This window comes from Scophthalmus maximus, chromosome 19 (assembly GCF_022379125.1).
Source record: "Scophthalmus maximus strain ysfricsl-2021 chromosome 19, ASM2237912v1, whole genome shotgun sequence".
NCBI classification, from domain to species: Eukaryota; Metazoa; Chordata; class Actinopteri; order Pleuronectiformes; family Scophthalmidae; genus Scophthalmus; species Scophthalmus maximus.
This window is the reverse complement of record NC_061533.1, coordinates 10,343,957-10,370,338: the sequence shown is the minus strand read 5'-3', so window position 1 is coordinate 10,370,338 and position 26,382 is coordinate 10,343,957. Positions and strand designations below refer to the sequence as shown.

The 26,382-nt window shown below is 42.0% G+C and overlaps 2 protein-coding genes and 1 long non-coding RNA gene across 7 annotated transcripts in view; 1 reads left to right on the top strand and 2 right to left on the bottom strand.

Annotated features, from left to right (window-relative positions):
- The window catches only part of smarcad1a (SWI/SNF-related, matrix-associated actin-dependent regulator of chromatin, subfamily a, containing DEAD/H box 1 a), a 48,734-nt gene that overhangs the window by 11,576 nt on the left and 10,776 nt on the right, over nt 1-26,382 (top strand). Inside the window, exons 1-23 of one of the 3 annotated variants that reach the window (XM_035638787.2) lie at nt 8,264-8,700; nt 9,415-9,553; nt 9,633-9,765; nt 10,643-10,712; nt 11,077-11,171; nt 11,459-11,566; nt 11,998-12,076; nt 12,207-12,910; nt 13,659-13,855; nt 14,562-14,652; nt 15,016-15,115; nt 15,526-15,585; nt 15,774-15,849; nt 16,002-16,137; nt 16,267-16,398; nt 16,770-16,865; nt 17,156-17,273; nt 17,396-17,511; nt 17,852-18,040; nt 18,131-18,249; nt 18,508-18,690; nt 18,856-18,965; nt 20,606-21,773. In XM_035638787.2, coding sequence (XP_035494680.1) covers nt 8,589-8,700; nt 9,415-9,553; nt 9,633-9,765; nt 10,643-10,712; nt 11,077-11,171; nt 11,459-11,566; nt 11,998-12,076; nt 12,207-12,910; nt 13,659-13,855; nt 14,562-14,652; nt 15,016-15,115; nt 15,526-15,585; nt 15,774-15,849; nt 16,002-16,137; nt 16,267-16,398; nt 16,770-16,865; nt 17,156-17,273; nt 17,396-17,511; nt 17,852-18,040; nt 18,131-18,249; nt 18,508-18,690; nt 18,856-18,965; nt 20,606-20,667 — 3,225 coding nt within the window. In that variant the 5' untranslated portion in view covers nt 8,264-8,588 and the 3' untranslated portion in view covers nt 20,668-21,773. Of the gene's footprint in view, nt 1-8,260; nt 8,701-9,414; nt 9,554-9,632; nt 9,766-10,642; nt 10,713-11,076; nt 11,172-11,458; nt 11,567-11,997; nt 12,077-12,206; nt 12,911-13,658; nt 13,856-14,561; nt 14,653-15,015; nt 15,116-15,525; nt 15,586-15,773; nt 15,850-16,001; nt 16,138-16,266; nt 16,399-16,769; nt 16,866-17,155; nt 17,274-17,395; nt 17,512-17,851; nt 18,041-18,130; nt 18,250-18,507; nt 18,691-18,855; nt 18,966-20,605; nt 21,774-26,382 lie in introns of those variants that run through there. The other 2 variants (XM_047328945.1, XM_047328946.1) reach the window with 2 other exon arrangements.
- Nucleotides 495-8,193, bottom strand: LOC118313399. Of its 3 annotated transcripts, none has more exons than XR_004794456.2 (3): nt 8,083-8,193; nt 6,428-6,553; nt 495-5,717 (listed from the first exon to the last, which is right to left on the bottom strand). It is a non-coding gene; the product is annotated as an uncharacterized LOC118313399 (long non-coding RNA). The 3 variants fall into 3 exon arrangements; XR_004794455.2 differs by having other exon boundaries at nt 6,428-6,499; XR_004794457.2 differs by having other exon boundaries at nt 495-5,690; nt 6,428-6,499.
- prf1.5 (perforin 1.5) lies at nt 22,762-26,267 on the bottom strand. Its single transcript, XM_035638790.2, has 5 exons — nt 25,800-26,267; nt 24,836-25,111; nt 24,402-24,673; nt 24,099-24,240; nt 22,762-23,935 (listed from the first exon to the last, which is right to left on the bottom strand). Exons 2-5 carry the CDS (start codon nt 25,103-25,105, stop codon nt 23,048-23,050), a joined length of 1,572 nt encoding a protein of 523 aa, XP_035494683.1. The 5' UTR covers nt 25,106-25,111; nt 25,800-26,267; the 3' UTR covers nt 22,762-23,047.

Genomic DNA, 26,382 nt, shown 5'->3' with positions numbered 1-26,382 from the left:
AAAAGGCCTCTCTGATTTCCACCTGACAAATTGTCTTATCGGGCAGTGAGCCGATTGGGGCGAATGAAAACATGACCTTTTGGGAGGGGGTCTCTGACTGAGAACTCCAGGTACATTGATCAGGAGTGATAAAAGCTCAAGGAAGAGGATACCGCACCCTCACACAGAGACTTATCTCCAGGTACACTGATCAGCGATGATAAAGCCATACAAGGATAAGGGAGAGCAGTGGAGTGGCAAACAAGCACCATTAGGGTTATTCTATTCATACTCAGAGAGAGAGAGAGAGAGAGAGAGTGCAGGATAGGCAGTTAAGTGGCCAAGGAGATCCATTAGTAGTACTCAGATGTTCAGAGTGACGGTCGGCGGACCGACCGACCGACCGACTAGTTCACTGATTGACAGGAGTGACTGGGGGCTGAAGCAGAGATGGTGGGAAAGACAAGACTTGAATTTGGAGCGAGAGAGAAAATAATTTCACGTGCACAAATAACTTGAACTTGAAAAAGTTTTTTATTAAATAAGAAGTCACAGACAGGACTAGGTTGCGAACAGAGGTGAAGAAAGATGCCATTTTCAGTGGTGTAAACTCTGGAAGGCAGTTTAAATTTGTTCTAAAAAAGAAAAGTCTGACTGAATGAGTCGAGTGACTTTCAAAAATCTCTATTGTTCAGTTCCAGTGATAAATCCATGAGTTTGACGGCTAAATCATTTCATTCAGCAACTGTGACGGGCTCCTCTTTGAGGTTGTCTTACACGTTCATAAATGGTACACCAGTGTGCCTCTGCTTGAATGTATCATGCAATAAATGATCGGCCCATGTGATGCACAGCCAGGTGATGTCACATTGCGCTGCAGGAAAATATGGGGGGCCGTCTTTTTTTGTTGGCCGACTGTAGCTTTTTTTTTTTTAAATTCTCACTATAGAGATGATGCAGTTCTTTTGTTGGCGTGAACTAGGTCATATTGTTATCAGATCTCTGTTACGAGCAAAATGTATGATCACATGAGGCTTTTCATGTTAGCTGCATCCCTTTTGCACATGATCCCGAAACAACATCAGTAAGGGGGAGAAACAGAAATAATAAGAAATTTACAAGAATTAAAGGATCAAGATGAGAGGCAGGTGTAGGTGACAGTGGGGGGAAAAGAGAAGGATCAGTGGAGGGTGGAGAGTGCATGGGGATACAGTGCAAAGGGCTGGCTAACCTTTCAGATCTGCCCCATTGTCCCACATTAAAAGCATCAGCATCCATTGTGAGCGCGGGCGGGAGGAGGGGCAAGGCTTCCCTGCAGACCGAGGAAAGTCAGACGGAGACCAGAGTAAGAACGACAGAAAGTTCTTCAAAGGCAGAGGTCGTGGCTGGAAGTTAAAATGAGTAAGGGCAAAAAAGTTTGATGGAGGGAACGAGAGGAAAGTAGAAGAAGGGGTGAAGGTAAAACAAGTTGGGGTGTGTGCACAAGATAAACTGCCCCTCCTCTTTTACCTCACGCTTGGCTGCTCCAGGATGGAGAGAGAAGGAGAGAGAGAGGGAGAGAGAGAGGATGGGAGAAGAATAGAGGGTCACACTAGACAGTGGGGGCTTTGTGGGCACTTATCAGAAGACTGATGGCAAAGTGCTGGACCCAGAGAGGAGAGACAGTGAATAGAAAGGGATGGAGTGTGTGTGTGTGTGTGTGTGTGTGTGTATGTTTTGACTGATATGGAAGAAAATGAGGAAAGAAAGAATTGACGGACGATACAAATACAGATGAGACAGGAAAAAATGTGAAGCGCAAAAACGGGCAAAGAGAAATGGATTTGAATGGAAGCACAACGAGCTGCAGCGCAGCAGCATAGACCCGAAGATCACTTTACCAGCCTGAATGAAGCCTCAGGTGAGACTGAGCAGGGCAGAGCGAGAGGGAAGGAGGGAGCACGGGGACACCAACAAAGAGCGAGAAGGTCAAGGAGGGGTATATGATATGGAGGGAGAGAAAATGGAAGGTGGAGGAAGGAAAGGCCGGAGAAGATTGGGTTACACCGCGGGAGAAGTCCAGTGTCACATCCATCAAGGTGGTGTTTCACGGAGAGCCGGACTCTGCCCTGAATGTCAGAGAAATCAGGATTGGTGGTGAAAGTGGACCAGGGCGACGAAAAGAAACGTCCTTTTTGTTGTTGCTGTTGTTGTTGCTCCTCACTTTATAACTCATCGTCTCTCCTTCACTTTCCCACTTACACAAATACACGTTGACACAAAAAACACACTCAGTCAGCGGCAGCTCCCAGCTCCCTGCGGTGTGCCTGCTGAGAGGGGTCATGTCAGACATCAACTCCCGTCGCGTCAGCTCTTTTCTCCCACAATTCAACACAGCTGAGCCTGTCACCGCTCTAACCTCCCTTCCCCCCAAAACGGCCCAGACACTGGCCCTATAACACACACACACACACACACACACACACACACACACACACACACACACACACACACACACACACTTATTCACATGTCTTATCAAACACACACATTTAGATGCGTCCCAGAGGAGACCGACCCCCAACTGGTGTCCACCAGCAGGGGTGTTGATCCTGCGCTGACATTCCTATCTCAGTCGTATCAACTTCCCTGCCAGTCTACAGAATAGAGAGGGCAGGACACACACAGAGAGAAACACACACAGTCACAGTTGCCTGAGCTTGTCTGCCAGAAGAAAAAAAGAAAGAAGAAAAAATAGCTTAACGAGTTTTTCATTCTCCTGCTGTCTAGGCTCTCCTCTCCTCGGATAACTTCATGAATGAGTTTAGAAGTCGCACTACACCTCGTCCATGCGCGCTCCTGCGCATCGGCATAATGTTGTTTGGTTGAGACAGCTTGTATCTTCATGTTCATTAGGCTGAAAGTGTTCTCCCAACAAATGTTCACACATACTGATCCCTCAAACTGCTGTCAAATATGATACTGTAAGGAAAATGTCACACTTGCACTAATACATAAAGTAAGTGCTAAAGGTTTGGCTGGTCAGTTTGTGCACTATGCACAGTTATCAGAGTAGAGTTTCAACTATGTTTTTACAAAGACAAATAATCAGTCATGTAGTTCATAATATTCTATGTCTAAATGACTGAGATATAATTGGCATCCTTTGATTAAGCGGTTGTAGACAGGACAATTCAAAGGCAGGCAGTGCTAACAAAGCTCTGTCTGAACAACGTCGTGTCCGGCAGCCTGGGGATCAGTCATTGTCCCCCTGTCTTCCTGCACGTCTCCTTCAGTTTAATTAAAACACTGTGCTAATGTGACAGACCCACACAAAGTAGACTGCGGCCATTGATTCCTGCTGCCACAGAAATCAGTGTTCAAACCTTTTAGTCAAACCACACCTGAGACAAATGGACAGATTACGGCATCGGAGGAAGGATGCGTGTACAGTAGGAAAATCCTAGAATCACGTGTGATATAGATGAAATGAACATTGTTTTGTCGCAGAGTGCAAACAGGAGGACAATGCACAGGAATGCAGCGCTAACAAAGCTCAGTTTGACTGATGTTCTGTAAGGCGGCCAGGAAGATCAGTCATTGTCTCTCTGTGATTGGTGGGTTGTCTCGGCTGCTCCGCAGCATCACCTCCAGCAGCATGGGAATTCTCCCCTGCTGCTGTTTCTTTTTGCCTGTGGAGAGAGACAGTGGTTATATGAGTGATGACTAAACAAAAGTAGCACAAAGGTGCCAAACGAGTGTTTGATAAGTCGTCTGACAGCCCACATCGAAGAGGACTTGAGCGCGTTTTACTGATATCGGATGGCGATCTGTATCGAGGTTTATGGTAAACTGCTACATGATCAAAACTCAAAATGTTTGTTCGCACATTCAGAGACATTTATATTTATACTATACCAATAGTTTGCACTAGTCTATGAAGTTTTGTTTACTTAGTGTACAGCAAAGTCTATGCCATGTAAATAATGTAAACATACATATAAATGTAGTTAAATATGAGTAAAAACATAAACTAAACTATTTAAGTTAATCAATAAATGATCATAGGTATTAAATCATCCAGAGTCAGTGCAAAAACCAAGTCTTGCTCCATCATGATATTGTTTGCCAAAAGTGAATGTTGTGAGGTAAGACCGGTGGTTTAAGTGATAACCAACAATCTCTAATATCTCTGTTATTGTCAGTCACTCATGCTTAAATGGTGGATTAGGAAAGTTTGTGGTTCCTCTCCTCAGAGTCTAACAGAGTAACAGAGTTACAATGGATTGCAATAGTGACAGGTTTTCACAGAAGAACAAAGAGTCATCACATTTATAAAAGCACCTCACATGCCTCTTGGAACATTTCTGGTTCACATCCACTTACTTCCGTCACAGACTGTACTTTTACAGCCTAAAATGTGAGGCTTTGACTTTTCAGTCTTTAACTTGTATGATTAAAATGTATAGCACACAATGTACATATCCACCCATCCCCTGTCCACATATTCATCAGGTATTAATTATTTATTTCATCCATACTTGTTTGTTCAGTTTTCTTTTTTGTTCTTGTTGTATAAATGTGAGGACTGAGAGCATTATAAAACTGGAATCAAAGTCCTTTTATGTGTTCATACACTGTATGAACAAATGACATGCGAGCAACAAAGGTTAACCGCTGAATATACTATATACTACAAGCACCAGGTATTGGGCTGCATTGGGTGACATCATATCACTCCTTAAAACATAAACAAAGTCTTCAGTGTGGCAACACTGGTTGCATACACTCCTATGGATCAACTAGCTCTGGCATTAAAAAATAAATGATGTCCTTCTTTATCCATCTCAGGTAAAGATATTTCCTGTCCCTGTGCAGGTTCATTGACAGACCAGCACCATGTGGGGTTGTCTGCTCCAGGCCATGAACGCCTGGAGCAGAGCACTGTGACAACATGGACTCACTGGCTTTTCAATTTGATGTTGCTCTTTGTTGTCGAGCAACAAATCCAGGCTTCTATTTTGAACTTCCAATATTCAAACTTAGCTCATGTTTCATTGGATATATCTTGTCTGTTCAATCCATCCATGGTATCGAATCAACGCCAAAAAAAACAACTTTTGGCTTAAAGTGTTTTTGTGTATTCAAATGATTATCTAGGACTGATGAATCAATTTGAGAAAATACAGCACAAATGCAACAGCCATAGAGAAGAGTTATAAGTGATATAGTCTATTGCATCTAATATCACAGCAGTGTCAAAATAATATGTTAATTTTCATAATATAAACGAGCTAATAATTGCTTTAGCAAAGATGAAGGAGACATGAATGAAAGTCACTGGAACTGCCAAACTAGTTTAAAAGGGGCCTTAAACTGGTTACATTCAATAGCAATAGCACAAAAACTCTAGCTCGAGCGATCTTTCATCAAATCTCACAGTGAATTTCTTGACATGTCTGGACTCTTTCATCTCAAAGCCGCATCCGTCAGAGTCGATGGCTACAATAATTTTTAACATGAAATGTGTTCTGCCTGCAGAAAGAACTTTCATATGGGGTGGTGTGTGTGTGTGTGTGTGTGTGTGTGTGTGTGTGTGTGTGTGTGTTTCCTAGGGGGGGCCGTTACATCCCAGACGTGTTACCACGGTGACAAGGTGCTCCCTGCCGCCGTCGGGTCTCGGCCAAGTTGGGCGCCATGGTGACTGGGTGGTGACAGACTTTGTGACGAGTCTACAGGGACACCATGGTTCGGTCAACCTTAAAAAATCACAGGCATACGCAGACGTGCATCCAATGTAGGCACTTATACATGCACTTGGCACTTAACACTATAAACAACGTGAGCAGACGTGATTAACAGCTAAGACATGCATACACAAACTTTTTACATTTAACATGCAACCATGTACAGTATGAGAATTACACACATCTACATTGTGCACACTCAACTCAATCCACTGGATCAGTGTTTATATGTGCTCGGCTACTGTGTGTATGTGTGTGTATGTGTGTGTATGTGTGTGTGTGTGTGTGTGTGTGTGTGTGTGTGTGTGCGTGTGTGTGCATACTCTGACTATTGATATTGAAATTAAAATTTGTTTACAAAAGCAGCAGAATGGCATTATCACCTACTTCCCTTTTGCAATGGGAATGATTCTAGGCTTTTATCTCAGTCATCGCCTCGAGAAAAACATTCCTTTAACACAATACTCATCTTTTTGTGTGTGCACGTGTGTGTGTATGTGTGTGTGTGTGTGTGTGTGTTACTGACTTTCTTTGCCATTGCGCACACTCGCACACATACAAAAACCTTGACCAGGAGAAGGCAAGGAGCCACTGTTTGAGTTTCCTGCTGTGAAGTGTCATGACCCCTATCAGACTCTGTGTCAGTCTGCCTATTGTGCCCTGAGCAGAGCAGACACACACACTCATGCACGCACACACACGCACGCAATGCTATAACTTACATGGTCTCCATGACGATGGTGGGGGCGACAGTAAGGCGGCAGGATGGCGCTGTATTGACTGCTGGGGTTGTTCTGATGACAGGACCCAAATTTATCATTTATACATTCACTGTATCTGAGAGAGATCTGCAGGTATAGGCACATGATAGGATGAACATTTTTCAGCTCGTTATTTCGTATCTATAGTTCTTATAAATGATCTAACAGATTCAGTATATATATATATATATATATACATATTCAGCTGTAAAAAATTAAAGATTAGATAAACAGACATGATTAAAAAACAATCCTCTTCCGAAACACAAAAGATACATGAGGTTTCATTTAATATTGTTGAATTATTTTGGGGTGTTCAAGGCAGTGATACTGAGGGAGTGTAAGTCTGTGTGTGTGTGTGTGTGTGTGTGTGTGTGTGTGTATGCGTGCGCGGGCGTGTGTGTGTGTGTGCGCGCGCGCAGTATATGCAGGGGTTGATGGTGGGAGTATTCACCATTGACATTGACCATCAAGACTAAATGAACACAAGAGCAACAATGGCCATAGGTTGAGTAAGGTATGATCGTGACTCTTATAATTGAAAATTGAAGATTGTACTGTAAATCTGTTACAGCGATAACTCGGAAGCTCAATGTGTGAAGTTCTTTATTTTTTATTTTTTTTTATAAATCTCTGCTCATGTTCTACAGAAGAAAACAAAGATGAACCGATTGGGATCAATTTCTGTCGAGGATTTTGCTCGTAAACTTTGAAACTTATTTTCCAGATTAAAAGTGACTGGCTTCACTTTCATATCAGATTCCTAGTGTCTTAATGCTAATAAATGTCACTGATATTCCACCTAATCATTATGTCATTCTTTTCTATCCTGCTGTACTCAAATTTGGTCAAATACGCTCTTCATTACTCTTTCTCTCTGGCCGCACCTTGCAGTGGGTCACAGAGACCCAGCACAGTGGGTGGAATAGTACTCACAAAGCTGTCTACAGTGAGATGACACAAAGCACTCAGAGATGACGAAGTTACACAGAGGCAGTATTATTATCTACAAGTATAGTTAAACCTCATCACATACACCGAGCCTATCTCCGAGAATGTGTATCTGCTGCCCCCTTTTGATCAGCGAATGTATAACAGTCCTCGTCTCATCAGACGTTTTACAGGAGACTGTGACATCTAGTGGAAACCGGAAAACACACAGAAACAGCCAATTTCTAATTAAAATTCTAATACATATATTTTTCATTTCCCATTAAACTTCCTCATAGTAACTATCGTGAATTGTCAAACACATGACTTTAACTCGAAACAAGAGACTTGATCACATCATTCCTGTTTTTGCCTCTTTACACTGGCTCCCTTGAAAAAAATTTTTTTTATTGGAGAGCCTTTCGTGGTGTCTTTGAGTCTTTGAACTGTCTTTGAACTTTTTCTGATTTTATGACGTATTTGTTTTAATTCTGGCCTTAAGAATAAATATTTCTATCATTATCATCATAATGCTGATGAAGGCTGTACTCCACTCAGGTGTGCTGTTGCTCTTATAGTTAACCCTCGCATCGATTAAAGCCTTGATATGCCGATTACATGAGGCATTCAAAAGCTTCTGACTAATGTTTGACTTAATATAATTTCTTACATCACACATTAATTACCTTTCATAAGCGATGGTGAACCGACTGTCAAGACAGTTCGCCCCCTTCTCTTGGGGTCTTTGAGGTAAAACACAAGAAATCGTTGATAACGACTCGGCCCGTAAGAACCGGAAGTATGCTACAGTGAACTATCTTGACTCACCAACGAGTTTCCGCCCACCGCTTCCCCTGACCAATGACCGGAGTCGGTGTGACATCCTCCAGGGCCGCTTGAGTTCGCGGGAAACCGGCTGTAATCGGGAAACAACAAGCTTAATTGCACCGGGGTTTCGAGCTGCTTTCTTCGATACCAAATCAGTTTGTCATCCGTCGATACGCGCTGACAAACGGCGCAGGCTCACCGCGTACGACCGACGGAGCTGCTATGCTAACAGCCGACGCTCGGTAGCGAGGCTGTCACATTGGCTAACAGCAGCACCGCTTCATGCGACCGCACAGAGAACACACCGCCGCCTAGGACGAGACAAAGGGCGGCCGCTGTCAGTCGCGACGTGCACAGTGTGAGAATGAGTTCGTTCAACTTAGAACGTTTTCGCTTCGACAAGAAGGCGGCGGCGGCGAACAAGGAGCAGGAGAGCGGCTCCAACAGTCCCGAGTCGGAGAAGGAGAACAAGCCAGGTGAAGAGCAGATGTGAAAGCTAGCTTACATCGCTGGTAGCCAGATGTGCCAGGCGTGCTATCGTTAGCATTGCTGGTTAGATGATGCGATTGTTGCTAGTGTTGTTAACACGCAGCCCCCCAAAAAACTGTCATGTTGTCATATTGTTGTTATTGAGAGAGGTTATGTGCCTTGGATGAAGCTGGGCAATTCATTTAAATATCGCCAATGATGTGGTGGTATTTTAAGATAAGGCTAGTGGAGCTTGGAGACAATGTCACTCTATGTTCCATGCATGATACATGATCTGGGTCCCTTCTGTATCCACCATCTTACATTTCTGCCTCTAGGTCGTCTTTTTGTTGTTGAAAGAAGTGAGATGGATTCAAACGAAAGTGGTGTAGTTCTTTAATTACACACTTATTACTGCGCCAATAGGAGTTTGATAGCATCTTGTGAAAACACATTGTTGTCAAAGTGGTATGAACAGTTGAATTTTGAATAAAAAGAACTAAAAGTCCACAGTATCAGTATATCATGACAGATCCAGTCAGAACTGTTACATGAGAGGAAGGCAGCTGAACATTGACACGCACCAATGAACCAACAAAGCTGTAAAAAAAAACACACGACAGCATACTTCACAAATACATTGTAATGTGCATCCCCCTCATGTAATTGATTATTGCTGCGAGTGCATCTGCTAACCTGTTTGTGATGTTGTTGCCTTTCAGCTCAGATGAAACCTGTCAAAGCCCCCCCGAAGTCCCACGCCAAAGGAGTGGTTTTTGAGGAAGTCATTTCTATTGACTTAGAAGAGGACGAGGTCCTTGCTGAACCAAAGACCAAAGTTACATCGCCAAGGAAATCCAAGTGAGTGAAAGTGAGATAACTTGTGTCACACTCGTGCTGATTCATGCTATTTTACAGTCTTGTTGTCTTTCTTCTGCAGGAATCCGAAAGGGAAATCATCCCAAAATATGGTACCAGATCATACGGATGGTGATGATGACAATGATTTGGAAGAAAAAGTTGCAAGGCTCCTAGAGATGTTTCCTCAGTTGACAAGGAAGGAGCTACTAGAGGTGAGTCAAGATAAAGCAGTGACTTTTCCACCTACCATAGATCCACCGAAACAATGGTTATACAAATGTTCCTGGTCTCTGTCTCTCCTCTCTTCCCCCTCTTTCTAGCCTCCTTTCCTCTCTCCCCCATTTCTCTCCTCTCACCCCAACAAGTCGAGGCAGCTGGCCACCCACATCTGAGTTAGCCTGGCCTCAGCGGCAGCCTTGGTTGTTGACAAAAGTCGCATCCCTCCGCCACGTAGTATAAACCCCGCCCATTATCAGATAATCTGTTGTGGTTGGACCGGCAAGTTTTCTGCCGGGGGAAATCACTGCCCAATGGAGCGGATCCAGACTGTATTCTGGCAGAGCAAATTTAAATGAGCTCGCAGGATTCATCTGGGTCCCAGGCCACGTCTGAGTCCGATTCTGCTAGAAATGTCTTCCTGCTAAAAGGGAGTTTTTTTTCTCCACAGTCACCAAGTGCTTGCTCATTATGGGTACTGTTGGGTTTCTCTGTAATTATAGTGAGGTTTCGAACTCACTATGTCAAGTGCCTTGAGATAATGTATGTTGTGGTTTGGGGCTGTACAAATAAAATTGAATTGAAAATTAAATAGATGCCACATCGCTATTATGAGGATCAAGTTATGTTGAGGAATTTCTCTCCTCTTCTCTCAGAGAGACTGTGAAGATGAGTGTTTGGTTAGTGATGCAAGATATCCTATGCATGCCAGAACAGTCGGTGGTTAGCCGAAGGCTGTCTCTGGCCGCCATCGTCGCAGAAGTCTCCTGCTTCCTGAGCATGCAGTTGACGCTGAGTCAACTGCATCAATTTTTCCATTACACTTTGGATACTTTTTTCCCCGCTACTCACATTGTTCTGTTCCATTTTCAGGTCATTGGGAGCACAAGCACATTGGAGGGTGCTGTAGATGCCTGCTTTTTAAAATTTGGCGATAAAGAAGGTAAATAATCCCTTTTTTTATTCGCACCTAATGACGCCTCTTCCTTATTTCCACATGAACAAGAGTTGAGCACTTTCCTGTGCATTCTAGCATGATGACGGCTTCATTTTAAATATATGTCAAGGAGGAACATTTTTGATTTGTAGTCAATTATGTTTGGCTCTTTATGAGGGCAATAAAGCAGATTCTAAACGTAATGTATAACAGTACATATGAGCCCAGTGTACATTTAAAGAATAATAAGAAATACTTCCAAATTTATTACAGATTTGCAGTAAAACCCTAATGCCTTCCATAAGCTGGCTAGGTTTCTCCTTCATATCTCACTTTTGAGAAAACTGTCTTTTTTGTTTTGTCTTCTCAGCCCCAGAACAGGACAGGAAGAGGAAGCTGGATGGATCCAGCAGTTCTCTGGACAGTGGCGAGGCTCAACCCAGCAAGAAGAGGAGATCATCAGTGGTAATTACCAATTTACCTTACTGTCATTATGGTTTGCAGTGAAATTGACTTAATATGTAAGTTGTGATTTTAATTTGCATGTACCAATAAAGCCATTGTTAGTGTTTGTAATGGTTTTCAATGTTATAACAGATTTTACACTCGTGCTGCTTTAATGAGGATTAATGCATGACGTATTGATAATATGCTGATGATGATGATGATGATTTTTCTGTTTCCTCTCCCTGCAAATTGCACATTTCAGTTGCCCATTAAAGACTTTTTCACATTGTATTTAAACAAAAAAGGTTTCTAGTGAAGAAGATGATGATGACGACGTTAAAGAGCCGAGCTGGGAGAAGCAGGAGGCCATGGTGAGAAGACTGCAGAAAAAGTTTCCTGACCAGGACAAGGAGGTAAGACACACAGGCACTCTGTTACACTTAAAGCTGTTTTTTTCTGATATTAATAGTATCATTTATACTGAATATGATCAACATAATGTGACAACTACTTTGTGTGTGTCTGAACCAATGAGTATGTGAGGAAGGAGGTGTTGCTCTCCGTTTTCTCTCGCACAGTACCAATTGACATGTAATTAAAAAAATTCTGAAGCACATCCAGTATTCATTTCAACTCATGCCCTGATTAAACCATCTTAAGATTTTATACCGAAATCAAATCCTACACACTCTACAAAATCCCCCCCCAAAAAGTCTTAAACGCGACTAATGAACCACTCAAAGATAGCGTTGCTACTTCTTTTTTTTTTTTCACGAGACTCTTTCTGGAAGCAGTGGTTTTTGTCTTTCATTTTTGTCCCTTGCTGATGTCTGTGTTATTGTAGGAGCTGCGGCTGGTGCTGCAGGAACACGACTGGAATGCTGAGGAGGCTCTGCAGGTTCTGCAGATGTTCTCAGACCCAGGTGCGAACACATCAGCTGTTATCTGAAACCAGCCACCTCTTCACTGACTTTATGTGTATGTGTACTTTTGACTTTTCATGTTGTCAGCTGATTCTGATTCAGCCTGTTGTTTTTTCCCCTCTGTTGTCAGATAATACCAGCTTCAGCTCTCACGAGTCGGAAGAAAGGGAACCCAGCAAATCAAAGGGCAAAGACAAGTCAAGCAGGGACCACAAAGAGCTGAAGCATCACAAAGATCACAGAGACAGTAAAAAGAGGAATAGTCATGAGGATTTTACAAACCACAAAAACATCAGTGAAACAGATGGGGACAGTACAGATGATACAGAAGCTACAGAAGACAGTGAAGACGAGTCAAACACAGAAGACAGCAAAGGTTCCAAACACAGTAGTGCTTCCACTCTCTCTACGTGGCTTCAAAAAAGTTCTCACCCAGTGTCGTCCTCCTCTGTCAAGAAAACAACTGCCTCTTCCTCCCTAAAGCCATCTTCCTCCTCCTCCTCCTCTGCTGCTGCCCAGATGCTCTCCAGATTTGCCAGCGGGACCAGTATAGCTAAGAAGCAGGCAGCAGAGAGCAAAAGAAAGGCTCGGGCCTCAGATGAACATGTCAGTTCTGAGGGGGAGAATGACGATGAAGAGGACACAGTCAGCAGCGAGTTTGAGGACTCGGATGAAGAGCTGGACCCCAAAGGTGGCATGACAGATATTAAGAAGGAGATAATCACGTTTTTCCAGGACGCATCGATAGACGAGCTGTCGCTGATCTCTGGGTGTTCTGTTAAAAAGGCCCAGAAAATTGTGGAACTGAGGCCCTTCAATAGCTGGCAAAGCCTGGTGAGTGAACGTGTGTGCGTGTGTGTGTGTGTGTGTGTGTGTTTCTAAACAAATACTGATATTGAGACATATTGACATCATGCAGCTGAGTCCTTTATGTCAAGTAAAACCATTTGCACAACGTAACAATGGAGAAACAAATCATCCTGCGGGACATATGACCTGTTATGTTTGATTCAGTACCTAATTATACTGAAATAATAAAAATTATTTAAAGATATATGAAACCTGTCAAGGCATGACAGTATCCTTAATGCAGGTTAGTCCTCTGCCAGCTCATGTAATGATTAAATACAGAACTTGTGTAAAAATTGTGCAGTAGTGTTGAGTAGAGCTGCAACAGTTAATCGATTATTAATCGACTACTAAATAATTGCCAACTATCTTGATAATCGATTAATTGTTTCAAATATAATTTTAGAAAAATAAAGGCAAAATTCTCTGATTTCAGCTGCTTAAATCTGAATATTTTCTGGTTTCTTTGCTCCTCTACGAAAGTAAACTGAATATATTTGGTGTGTGGACAAAACAAAACATCATCTTGTGGTTTTCGGGGAAACATGATCAACATTTTTTGACCATTTTATGACATTTTATGGACCAAACAACTAATCCATTAATCGAGAAAATAATCGACAGGTTAATCGATAATGAAAATAATCGTTAGTTGCAGCCCTAGTGTTGAGCAGGTTTTGTGTAGGTACTTTACATCCTTTGAACTGTAGCCATTTGTCTCTTTCACTTTCAGGTTGAATTATTCCATAAGGAAAATGGACTCTCAGAGGATTTACTCCTGGGCTGCAGACTTGTCCTCAAAGAGCGCAAGGTCGTCTTGGGGCTCATGACCAAATGTGAGACCATTTCCTCAAAAATGGTCAAACAGGTCACCAGGGTGATGGAGAAGGGCACGGGGGCCATGGAGCAGCCCAGCATACTCAACAGCCAGTGAGTAAAATGCGTAAAAAGTAAAAGTGTACTGTAATTCATGAATGGCCCATAAAACAGTCAAACTAAATGATTAGCTAAGGTTAAATCTCGATGTCAACCAAGCGACTGCAGATTTTGTTTCTTATGTTTTCATGTAATTTCCCATTTTAAAAGCACAACTTCTTTAGAGGTATATTCTGGTTAAGTTGCGGTTCACCAGTGATGCAGTTTCAGAAAAATGTATGCAGATGCTTTAAAATAAGTATGAAATAAGAGAGCCTGCCTTTCAATAAAAATGTACAGTCTCAAGTTTTGCATTGACACTATATTGTAATCATCAATCAAGTATATTGAGTTATCAAATGCATTTTAAAGAGAGCTGCCCTCTGTTGGAGGATGCATTGTTTTTGAATGACAGTTTACTCGGTTTCAAAAACGAGTCACGTGATTTGAGGAGGCAGCAATATAAGGACATAATGGTGAAACATGTTTTAGTATTTTGTAACTTACCTCGATCACGAATCTTTTCTTAATATGCTACATAGAAAGCATGCTAAAACATAATGGGAGTTCTCTGGTTGATTTGTGTCCACACAACACTAATGCCCATTGAAGTTTTCATAAATAATTTTAGGAGTTATCAGAGACAACTATGAGTATGTGTGCTTTTATTAAAATGAAATATCCTATTATTGTTCTCAGCCTGGTATTGGTTGTCTTTCAGGTTGGAGCTGAAAACTTACCAGCTGATTGGTCTCAAGTGGCTGCTGCTCCTGCATGAGCACAAGCTGAGCGCTATCCTTGCTGATGAAATGGTTAGTCGAAGAACCGAGGACCTGTGGGAAGAGGGCGAGCTGATCACAAGCCCAAAGTCAAACACAAATAAAAGGCCCTTATTGTAAAGTGTAAAGAGCTTTGTCAGCAATAAAGAGTGCTCTGCGTGGATGTGTTGCCATCCTGTGGGTGAATAAACCGAATAGAATAAAGAAATGAAGTAATAGCAGCAAGACAGTGAGATACGTGTGACTGTAGATTTGTATAGTTAAGTAAAGCTGCAGTGTGACTAAATTTTGACAGGATTTTTTACCGTTTACATTGGTAGTGTGTGATCTGAAACACGTTTGATGCCTGACGGACTCTGTATCTTTCCTTCTCATTTCCTCCTTCACTCCTTTCAGGGTTTGGGGAAAACGATTCAGGCCATAGCATTTCTGGCCCAGTTGTACCAGAACGGAATAGAAGGTCCTCATCTCATCACTGTGCCGTCCTCTACACTGGGTAATGGGCTCTGAAATTCACTCACTTTGCTGGCCAAATAACATACACATAGATAATAACTTGCATGTGTCTTTTGAGTAAGGTAATTGTGGTTATCTGTGCAACTTCCTGTATCAACCTTGCTTGCTATAGTTTCTGCTGATGATAAAGTGGCCCTGTCCCATACTGCAGATAAGTCATGGACCTTGCCTTGTGTGGTAGAGAGGCCACGCACTCTTGTACCTTTTGTTTATTTAAATTATCCTTAGATTTTTCCATATATACTAACTATACAATAGTATAGTAACTGCCCATTAAGACTTTAATGTTTAAGTCTGTGTTTCATAAGCTTCTTGCCGTTCTTAATTTGTTTTGTGAAAATTCCACTTTTCCACATTTTGTTATTTATTCTGATTTTGTCTGTCCTGTAGATAACTGGGTCAGAGAGCTGAAGCTGTGGTGTCCAAGCCTCAATGTTTTAGTCTATTACGGTAAGACTCCTCAATCGTCTTTTCACAATTGTTATTGAGGTTTAATGTCTGTGAAAGGGTTGGGTTCTTGTATTTTTGGATACCATGCCTATATTTAGTGTCTTACTCTGATCAATACATTTATAGGACAAACATGATATTTGCTTCCAGCTTGATCTTTTATGTTTATGCTCTCATGTTCTATTCAGGATCTGTGGAGGATCGCCGCTACCTCAGACACGACATCCTCAGTGACAATGCTGATTTCAACGTCATAGTGACGACGTAAGCGAACGCACACAGACCAACTTCTTCATATCTTACATATCATTTCAGTATAGATGGTATTTGAAGACCACATTAGTAACTCGTAATGCACAACTAATCACAAATCGACATAGTTATTTTGCTTGACTTGTGTTTGCTTTGATTTACAGGTACAACTTGGCAATAGGAAACGACAACGATCGCAGCCTTTTCCGCAAACTGCGTCTGAAGTATGCTGTGTTTGACGAAGGTCACATGCTGAAAAACATGAACACCCTGCGTTACCGTCACCTCATGGCAATTAATGTTAGTTCCCAGTCCTTTTGTAACGTATATTCCACCACAAACATTCCCCTGTCGCCTTTCCATCTCTTAATATCCAGAGGTATCACACATGACAGTTTGGGATGTCTCTTTCTCTCTCTTTTCCTTTAGGCGGAGCATCGCTTGCTGCTGACAGGAACTCCTTTACAGAACAACCTCTTAGAGCTGATGTCTCTGCTGAACTTCATCATGCCTTCTATGTTTTCCAGCTCCACTACACAGCTCTCCAAAATGTTTTCTATGGTAAGTGTGTGCAAGTCTTTGTAAAACAGTAAGCTCAGTTTGAACAGCTGGTCCATTTGAAGATGGTTGGCATCAAGTAACTGCGTGCACACTAACAACCCTGTCCTTTCCTTTTGAATCCGTGTTGAATTATAATCAGTCTGATTTTCGGGGTTTGAAATTCTGAAACAAAGCTCAGATTATAGCAAGACTCCTCGTGCCTAATAAAATATCAGGCTGTTAGAAAAAGCCATCACTTTGCCGTCTTACTTTGATCATGTTTCATTCATTACTTTGATCATGACAACAAAAAAAATGTTGTTAAATCTTTTTTGTTTAATCTTTTTTGACTAAAATTATTAAACGTTGTATGTTAATATGTTATGTATCAGAAATCCCACGATGAGCAGAGCCGCTTTGAGAGGGATCGCATTTCTCAGGCCAAACTCATCATGAAACCGTTCATCCTCCGAAGAGTCAAGAGTGAGGTGAGTCAATCTGGCAACGCTACAAATTTTGTTTTTCAAGTTCGTTCTGAATTGCAAATTGGCATCAAACTCTCCCAATTTGGTTAGACCTTTATATTTTTTGTTTTTTGCTTAAATGTTCTGCAGGGAAAAGAATTATTGTTATTTATTTGGTTTCTTTGCATCAAACTGTCAAAACTTTAATAGTAATTGAATCCAATGTTTGGATTACAATGAAATTATTGTTATTTTTATAGTATTTGTTGATTTTCTCGGCCAATTATTATAATTATGGTGTTTCCTTTCTCCAGGTCCTAAAGCAACTGCCAGCGAAGGTGGAGAAAGTAGAGTCCTGCTCAATGAGTGAGAAACAGCAGGTGCTCTACAAGAACCTCTTGAAAAAACTCAAGGCTTCCACCACTGGCGAGAGTAAGCCTTTTTAAATGGCGGCATTAACTGCTCCCTGTAGTAAATGGCTGCATTGTTGATTTTTAAATAAATAACCAAAATGAATGTGTCTTTAATCATTTCTCCCTGCCTTTTCTCTACAGAGCGCGAATTGTGTAATGTGATGATGCAATTGAGGAAGATGGCCAACCACCCCCTGCTTCATCGACAGTACTACACCACAGAAAAGCTCAAAGCCATGAGCAAACTCATGCTCAAGGTCAGTCGTCCTCTCTTACTATCCCTTGTTTGTGTGTCCCCCCCCCCCCCCCCCCCATCTAAAAACTTTTGTCAAGATTCTTTTCCCACTTGTGTTGTGAGGATAAGTAAACTTTAAACACTGATATAACAAGTTCAGTTATGTCAATGAAAAATTAAATCTCTTCACCACAACAGCTTTAGTTCCAGCTTTCCTCATAAACCATTTAAGGATAGCACAGCATTTAGTTTTATGTTAAAACTACTACAATTTGAAATATACAACTTTTAATTGTTTTTTTACTCTTCTATCTTGTAATACAAATGTTGTTTTTTTCGTTTTTCTGTCTTTCCCTCCTCAGGAGCCAACTCACTTCGACGCAGATGCTGCTCTGATCCAGGAGGACATGGAGGTGATGTCTGACTTTGAGCTGCATCGTCTGTGCCATCAGTACTCGTCCATCGGCTCCTACCAGCTAGAAAATTATCTCTTGCTCGACTCTGGGAAATTCCACTACCTCACAGAGCTGCTGGCCTCTCTTAAAGACAAGGTATATGCAAATGTGTGTCTGCGGTTCATACTGGAGTTCTGTGTACAAAGGGGTGAAAAATCACAGCAGAACTTTGCTTTAATCCTACAGGGAGACAGAGTGGTATTATTCAGCCAGTTCACCATGATGCTGGACATTGTGGAAGTGCTGCTGAAACATCTCAAGCATCGTTACGTGAGACTCGATGGATCCACGCCCATAGCCGACAGGTCAGAGTTGTGTCACATTCACTTTGGGTTATAAAATTAAACTCCAATCCACTCTATATGCTATATTAGATAATTACGGCCCAACACTTTTTCATTTTGATGCTATGGCTATGAGTCTAGTGCATCTATTGTTCTGGTTTTTGCTATGAGGTGATTTTTAAAAATTCAATGGAGGGGGGAAAGAAGTCTGGTATTTAACTTTTGTCAGTATACAATAGATTATGTCATAATGGCGAAATTGATTTGCTTGTCTTGCAGGATTGTGTTGATTGATGAGTTCAACACGGACCCTGACATATTTGTGTTCCTGTTGTCAACGCGTGCCGGTGGCCTGGGCATCAACCTCACCTCGGCTAATGTTGTCATTCTACATGACATCGACTGCAATCCTTACAATGACAAACAGGCAGAGGACAGGTGTCACCGTGTAGGCCAGACCAGGTACAGTTGAATGTGTTACTAGTACTCCTGTCATTGAAATTCCTTATTATTAATTGACATAAAAAAACATTCCTCCTGTATTCACACATCAATTGCAATTAGAAGACCATTTTTGGTAAAAGTTTTCCTTTTGCTTTATGTATTGATATCCTTGTTGTGTGTCAGGACTGTGAAGGTGATCAGGTTGATCAGTAAGGACAGCATAGAGGACAGCATACTGCAGTTGGGCCAGAAGAAACTAAAGCTGGAGCAGGACATGACTGCCGCTGATCAGGGTGAGGAGATGTACACGCACACACTCATCACTTCCATTTTCTCAAGTGCACGCAGACACCCGGTCTGAAAATCACCCTGAATCAAGTTTAAAAAAAAATTGTTACTGAGTTAAAGAATTATTGCGTTGATAAGACAACATATATTGAATGTGTATAATAATAGTATTTATAAACACTATGTTTACCTTTGGGTAAACAAAATGCTTACCTACAGACCCTGTAGGGCTGTCACTTGTTTTAAAAATGAACTTTGAAATGACACGCAATTCGTATAAACAACTGAAATGATTTTAGACTGTATTTTTAATAGATATAAAACCAATTCGGGGGGGGGAAAAAATGGAATAGAATGGAAAAACCCTTTTAATGTCATAAGAAGGGATTTATAAGAGGTTACTGCCGACCTGATTTCCTCAGACAGAGCCTCAGGGCCCTGACGGCTAACGCTCTGCCCCCTTTAGTTTTCAGCTGAGTTTCTGGAACAGATAAAAGAAGATCTAATGAAATTTCATTTTATCACCAGTGTGAACATAAAACTTTCGATGATCAAACATGTAGAGTATGCAAACCAATTATGAGACAAATGGTGTATTTTATTCTGAATTTTGCTCTCGGCTAGCATTTATCACAGAAGACCTAAATGTTTTCAATTTTCATTAAACTGTCCTGAAATAAGAGGGTCTTCGACATGTAGCTGGACATGAGTGTTATTCTGTCCCCTGCATGTGTAGCTCTACACGAGCTGACAGAAAAACAAATAGCTCTTCTACGTTCTGAAAAGGTTAAATGATGACGTGGATGTGGAAGTAAAGTTAGGGGTTTTATGCTTTTCTTTATCAACTTCCTCTCTTAGAGCACTTTTACAGAACTTCTGTTGAGAAGGAAGAACATCTACAAGTAAATGTTTTTAAAGGTTATATGAAACATTTTACACAGTAACATTTTGCAGTCAAAGGCTATTTTCCATGTCAAAGATATTGAGAAGTAATAGCGTGTTCAGCAGAGAATGAAGTCACTTCCTCCATGCATGTTGTGACCCAGGCTTCTCTGTTCTTTGGAACCTGATGTGCACTTTCATGTTAGAGTTCCTTTCGGAGAAACGGTTGTTCCTCCACACGTTTCTAAAGTGACATGTCTCCGGCTTCGATAAGCAGTTATGTAAACATGGACATGCTAATTTTCGTCTTTTGTGTTTCAAAACACAAAAATACTGGTAAACACGCCTGTCACCTGTCCACCATGGTGCTGTTAAACTAAAAACACAGAGACTACACCTTGCCGCCATGCAGGCGGAGTATGCTGCTCTTAAGGGGTTATAACAGACAGTTTTTTTTAAAAGAACACATTGACAGATTGAACCTCTTTAAATGCCCCAACACTGACAGAAGCACCAACCTGCAAATGAGATGCAACAGATCCATTTTACAAGTCTGTGTGCCAGCTAATACAAGGATCCACTATCATGTTTGTTTCCATGACAAACATGTAGGCACCAGGTCCGAGGCTTGGCAGCGTTGTCTTGCATGTATTTCAGTCATATTTTGTGGCATGCAGCTTTTCAATGATTTGCCCCGTGTGCTGTAACCTCACCTCCATTAAGTTTTTACAGTTGAAAAATTTAAACACTGTTTGTCCTTTAGGTGGTGAGGGAACCATACCTGAAGATATGGCCTCTTTGCTCAAAGCTTCACTGGGACTGTGATACACAAACACGTGAAACTTGTGACTGTACAAATACGTTCTTGTGAACCTGGGCAGACTTAAGTGATTGAACGCACCATTTTGCGTCCATACTGGGAAAACTACTGGGAACCATATGCTGCCGTAAATGAAAGTTCTGATATTGACATCTGACTGATTGTGTAGCGTGCTAGCTGTGCCTAAAACACTATTTTTATATGCACAGTTTTTGCTCTAACTTTGTCAGTATATATGGGGGGGCGCTAAACAAAATTAGCCTTTTTTAATATTATGCACTTCTCATGTTACCTAAAAGATTCCAAGGTGAAGAGACTTGAGAGAACGTGGTGTTAAGCGGTTCAGTCCAAACCGTCGTAAACGCAACATGCTTAAGGAGTACACCATCACATTTTTGGTACTCTTGAGGTGTATGACTGAAGCAAAACTCACATAATCTATGTGAACACAGCCTTGATCCATCCATATTAAGGTAACTACTGTATCCTGTGAAGGACAATGCTCTTAGATTCAAAATTGTTGTACCGATATTGGTGGTGCACAGAGAATAATTTTTTTTTTACCCTCCTTCATACCAGACATTGTTACATCTGTGTCATACCAGTGCTTATGAAACAGACACTTTTGGTATTGTGAGCCACAGCAACATTTGGAAATATAGCAGTGGGCAGATTAACTGTACTGAAAATGTTGCTATTCACATTGACTTCCTCTGTTACTTTTCCCATTCAAAAAAAATGTTGGCAGTTGTGGTGTCATCAAAAATTCAGCCAAGTATCTGGAAAATGATGTCCGCTGTCACTGTGAGTGTGATGTGCTGAGTTTCATTCTGGTGTTATATTTAAAGTCTTATTACGTTACCCCAGAGACAGAGAAGGTGCATTTAAAGAATAACATAGAAGTACGTTGCTTGACTTAGTTTCTTTGCTGTTTCTGCTCCTTTGAATATCTTGAGTAAAGTGACAGAGAAGATGATGAATGGAGGAATCAGCTGCTGTGTTAATGTACTGTATAAGTGGCCAATGTGTTGTGAGTGTCCAAGTGTTACTAAGTCGTTTGTATGGTTTTTAGGCTCCTGTTTGAACTGAATAATAAATATTGGAATAAATATTTGTTTGGTCTTGCCTACAGGGATTCAGCAGCAGGAGCCGCCAATACGTCCTCATTAATTATGATGAAATAATAATTTCATCATAAAGTGTCCTCGTCGACACTGAACACGCCCCCGATGTAGATTTAAAGGGTTCATTCTTTGGTAACAAAAAATACATCAATTCTTAAGCCGCTTTAAGACACGAACTCCAGAAAATGTCCGGAAATTTGGGTCTGGATATTTTCTGGAGTTTGCCTTGCACATCTGACGAATGCAAGCTTGTCCGATTCAGACCTTCAAACTAACCGATACCTTTCTCGAACATTCTCTGGTGTTTGGGTAGAGCATGCAGGAGACGGATCATGACGAATATTCTGCTGCACGAAGCAGTGTTTTTGTTTACAGTCATTAACACGCCCACTCGCTCGCCGTGAATCTTCCAGATATTTTTTTCCTATATTCCCACATGGCATCACTCAGACATTACTGGAAATTTAACCAGGGTAATGTCCCGGAAAAAGTCCTGAGCAACATGTGCGGACACTTGCATTCTCACATAATGAAATTCTCCCTCCAGAAAATGTCTAAATGCAGCTAGTTTCAGGTAATTATACACTAATGGAAACATTATTATGAATACTGTATTCCATTTATTCTGAAAGATCCCCTGAATCCTACACACTGGATCTTCAAACTGGTTAGTGGATAACTTTCCCATTTTCCAACATTACACTACAAAGATAATTAATTCAAAAGTCATCAGCCATGCTCACAAAAAGTCTACATTATGTCAAAAGTAAAAAATAAGGGATTATAAATAAACTAACTCTTGAATTGCTCGATTGCTTTTGTTACATTATATGGTGTCTGACATTTGCCACTTAAAAGAAATATTGTAGTGTTACAGTTTGTGTGTGACCTTCAAGATATCAAAGCATGATCTGAATATGTCATTGCATCAGGATTATGACAATGTAAAGTTACGTACAAAGGTAAGTGGCAGTGTCCAAAATCAAAATGTCTTTATTTTGGTATGCACATGGTCCATGTAGATTGACTTTGGTTGTTTAATACCAAGACATCACAAGACATTTACATAGTAGACGACAGTTATTATTTCAGGTTAAAGGATTGATTCTTTCACGTTTTGGCTGTGGAATGATATATGACAAGAGTGTTTACAGTTAAAATGAAAGGGAAATGACATGCTAAGAGATACTTTTAAAGAAATTACTCAATATTACTCTATATATACTCTAAATGATATATTAAAACGTTGTAATGTAATGTCCTACTCAGCATTGGGGGAGTATCTTCCACACCTAAAGCCTGTCAAGTGAGCATCACATCTTATTGTGTAGGTGAAGTAGAGAACTCCTTTGCTGAGCTGGCAGCTCAGAGAGTGAGTTCCTCGCTCGGGAAACACCACACATATCCCAGCCATGTCATTATAGAGCACATCCCTGTCCCAGACTTCAAACCTCATCTCCTGACCCAGTTCAACTGAACCAAAGTCATAAGTGGCATTCCACACTGGGTTGTTGTCGTCCATTACCGTCTCCGTCTCCTCGTACTTTCCGTTGTAGAAGATTTTCACGTAGGCGTCTGTTTTTGTGAAGGTGTCTGCCTTCATACCCGCAGCTCTGTGGATCTCCAGTTTGAGGGCCCCTCTGCCAGCCCTTAGTGGACAACAGTTATGATCCAGGTTGGAAGTTGGGGAACAGTTCTTGAGAGCAGGCTGGTGCTCCTGCAGCTGGTTCTCTCTAATATACTCGGTGACGGTGCTTCTCAGATTGGCACTGATCTGTGGGTCCTCCACCAAATGATGCAGAGGGAAGATGGCGTAAGAAACCACATCAGGGTGCTCATGGAGGCTGTTCATCCAGCTGTGGTACGCTTCAGAGGGGTCCTGCTGGTAGAGGATGTCGGGGAAGTACCTCTCCCCTCCGATAATCTCGATCTTATGGGTCATGAAGCCCTGGTAGAAGCCCATGCTCATATTGCCCTTCAGGAGGTTTTCACACTTGTTGGAGAAAGACGCGTTAGCGGGGAGGAAACCTAGAGCCATACGGAGTTCAGCGTTCAGGCAGTTATTGATCTCAGACTCGGAGAAACCCTTCAGCGTGGCCAGACAGGTCCTGAATGCAGTGATTCGCCTCACCTTGCCACCAAGCTGGACCTGGGGAACAAATAATCAAATTAAGGCCCTTTTCAGTTACATGATTCCTCATCCACCTCTTGACATTATCTTAGTCAAACACTGCTATCCTGCAATACGTCGTAAGTCTACTCTATCAAGGGGACAGAAAGAAGACCCTGTGTGTCAAACACGTCTCTCTGACCTGGTAAATGTAGTGCGTTCCATAGGTGTCTATCAGTCGTCTGTACAGCGCTCTGCTCTGGCTTGTGTTCAAACTCTGTGGGAGTCTCTTCAGATGCTTTGTGAATTCTGCACTCAGCTGGGGGTGGTCGGCCAGCCTGTAGCTGAAAAAACAGGGCACGCAGAGAGCCATGACTCAAAGAGAAGATAATTGTTTTTGTAACTAGCCCAATAAACAGGCGAGTTTACCGAGCGGTCTCAAGCTCTTTTAAAAAACATGCCAAAATTGTGTCTTTCTTTCGTGTAATGTTTCGTTCCCCTGTACCTGTAGTACGTACAGCTGATTTCATGGATGGCAAAAGTGGCTTTGTCCACGCTGTGCTGTGAACGGGCGAACTTTGCCAAGTCTGAGCGGCTTCCTCCCATTACCACCTTGCCAATTTTATCGAGGCTCAAACCCATGTCCCAGTTGTTGTTCACCAGGGAGTTGGAGCTGCGCAGCAGGGAGTCCACAGAGTGGTGGAGGGCACTCGAAAGCTGCTTACTGCAGCGGCTGAGGGGACGCCAGTCGAGCACTGCTGCTGGGAGCCTCTGAATCTGTGACAAAAATGACAGGATGTACACGGGGATGCAGGTGGAGGAAGGCAATAGTTACAGGAAGTGGAAGAACACATGACAATAGGTGCTCTGTTGTAAATAGAAATAAGCAATGAGTTTGAAAAGCGGAGAAGGCCGAGTGGTGAGTTTTACAGTTTTTACCTGTCCCCTTTGGAAACGGTTTGGACACAGTGTGCAGGTGTGGTTGTCAGCCAGATGAGCTTTGACATTGATGACATATGCCCCCGTTCGACGCATCCGCACCACATCGAAACCCTCCCCTGCCAGGTTGTGGCCTGGGACAAAAGGAGCTTTGTCACACTCCGACCCCGAGCCAGTCCGACAGCCGTGGACCATGCAGACCTCCAGCATCACTGGCAAGGCCGTCATGAACAGAATGAAGCTGCGCCGTCCATATTCTCCCGCTTGCATGGTTACCTGAATGGCACAGAGCACATTGAGGTTGAGAAAGTTGTCAGGTAAGTCTGGATTTTAATGATACATTTTGGGGGACACGTTGAGCTAAATTTTCCTATAACTCTCAGAACTTAACAGTCGTGCTGTAGAAAGGAAAGCAGTTTGCATCACAATGGACTCCTCACATCCCCTCCACTCGTTTCAGTTACTTCTTTCAGGCTGCCGCTTCAGGGTACCTTTGGCTAAAAAGAGAACTTACATTCTTCATCCTTTTATTCCCACTGCAATATGCACTTTAAACAAGGCCAAATAGACACTACTTTTTAATGCAGCTCTGCTTTGCACACATGCTTTTACTGTTTTTTATTGAACTGTTTGTGTGATTTTATGTCTTATGTTCTTTTTATGTTGTTTGAGCCACAAACTCAAGGCAATTTTCTGTCTCTGTGATAGACAAGTATTTTTTATTCAAAGTTGCTTTATTTTCCTCTAAATTAAAAGACACTTCCACAGGTTTATCAGTGAGCAGACTTATAATAGGAGATATACTATGTCTGTTACACAGTAAATACAGATGATCTTCTAATCCTCTCTGCTTTGTAAAAAAAAAGCATTAATCCAGCAACAGATGTTGCTGATGTCAACATTTAAAAAACGTGCCCAACAGAGACATGCACTAAAAACCGCAAAGCATCAGAGGACATCTTACCTCATACAGTATTTGTAGTGTCCTTGAGATGGTGCCTTTGTCTTCTTTTGGAGTTGTAGTCCGGCTGAAGCTTTCTTCCCCTACAAAAATACCTCTCGCGATTTTTAACGCTCCCCCTGCACTTAGCCCATTGATGGCACAGTTCAGTGTGAACGGTGACCTGCAAACTGACTAAAGGCTCGATCCTGCTAGAATTGAAAATAACGGCTGAGGGAGCTTTGGCTTCGCAGGCAGGCTGTGCTGTGCTGAAAGCCTGCTGGTTGCACTCTTTTGTCCGTCCTCCGCCTCAGGAAAAAAAGACCAAGGAGGGAGTTCCCCTGCTTCAGAGCTATGTATCTTTCTGTCTATCCCTCTTTTTCCCTCTCTCCTTTTCTCTCTCCCCCAAGGCCTAACCAATTTCCTCAGCATGAGTGGGTTTGTTTTCATGTTCAAGACCGAGCTCTATGAATCCCTCACACACAGTGTGTGTGTGTGTGTGTGTGTGTGTGTGTGTGTGTGTGTGTGTGTGTGTGTGTGTGTGTGTGTGTGTGTGTGTGTGTGTGTGTGTGTGTGTGTGTGTGTGTGTGTGTGTGTGTGTGTGTGT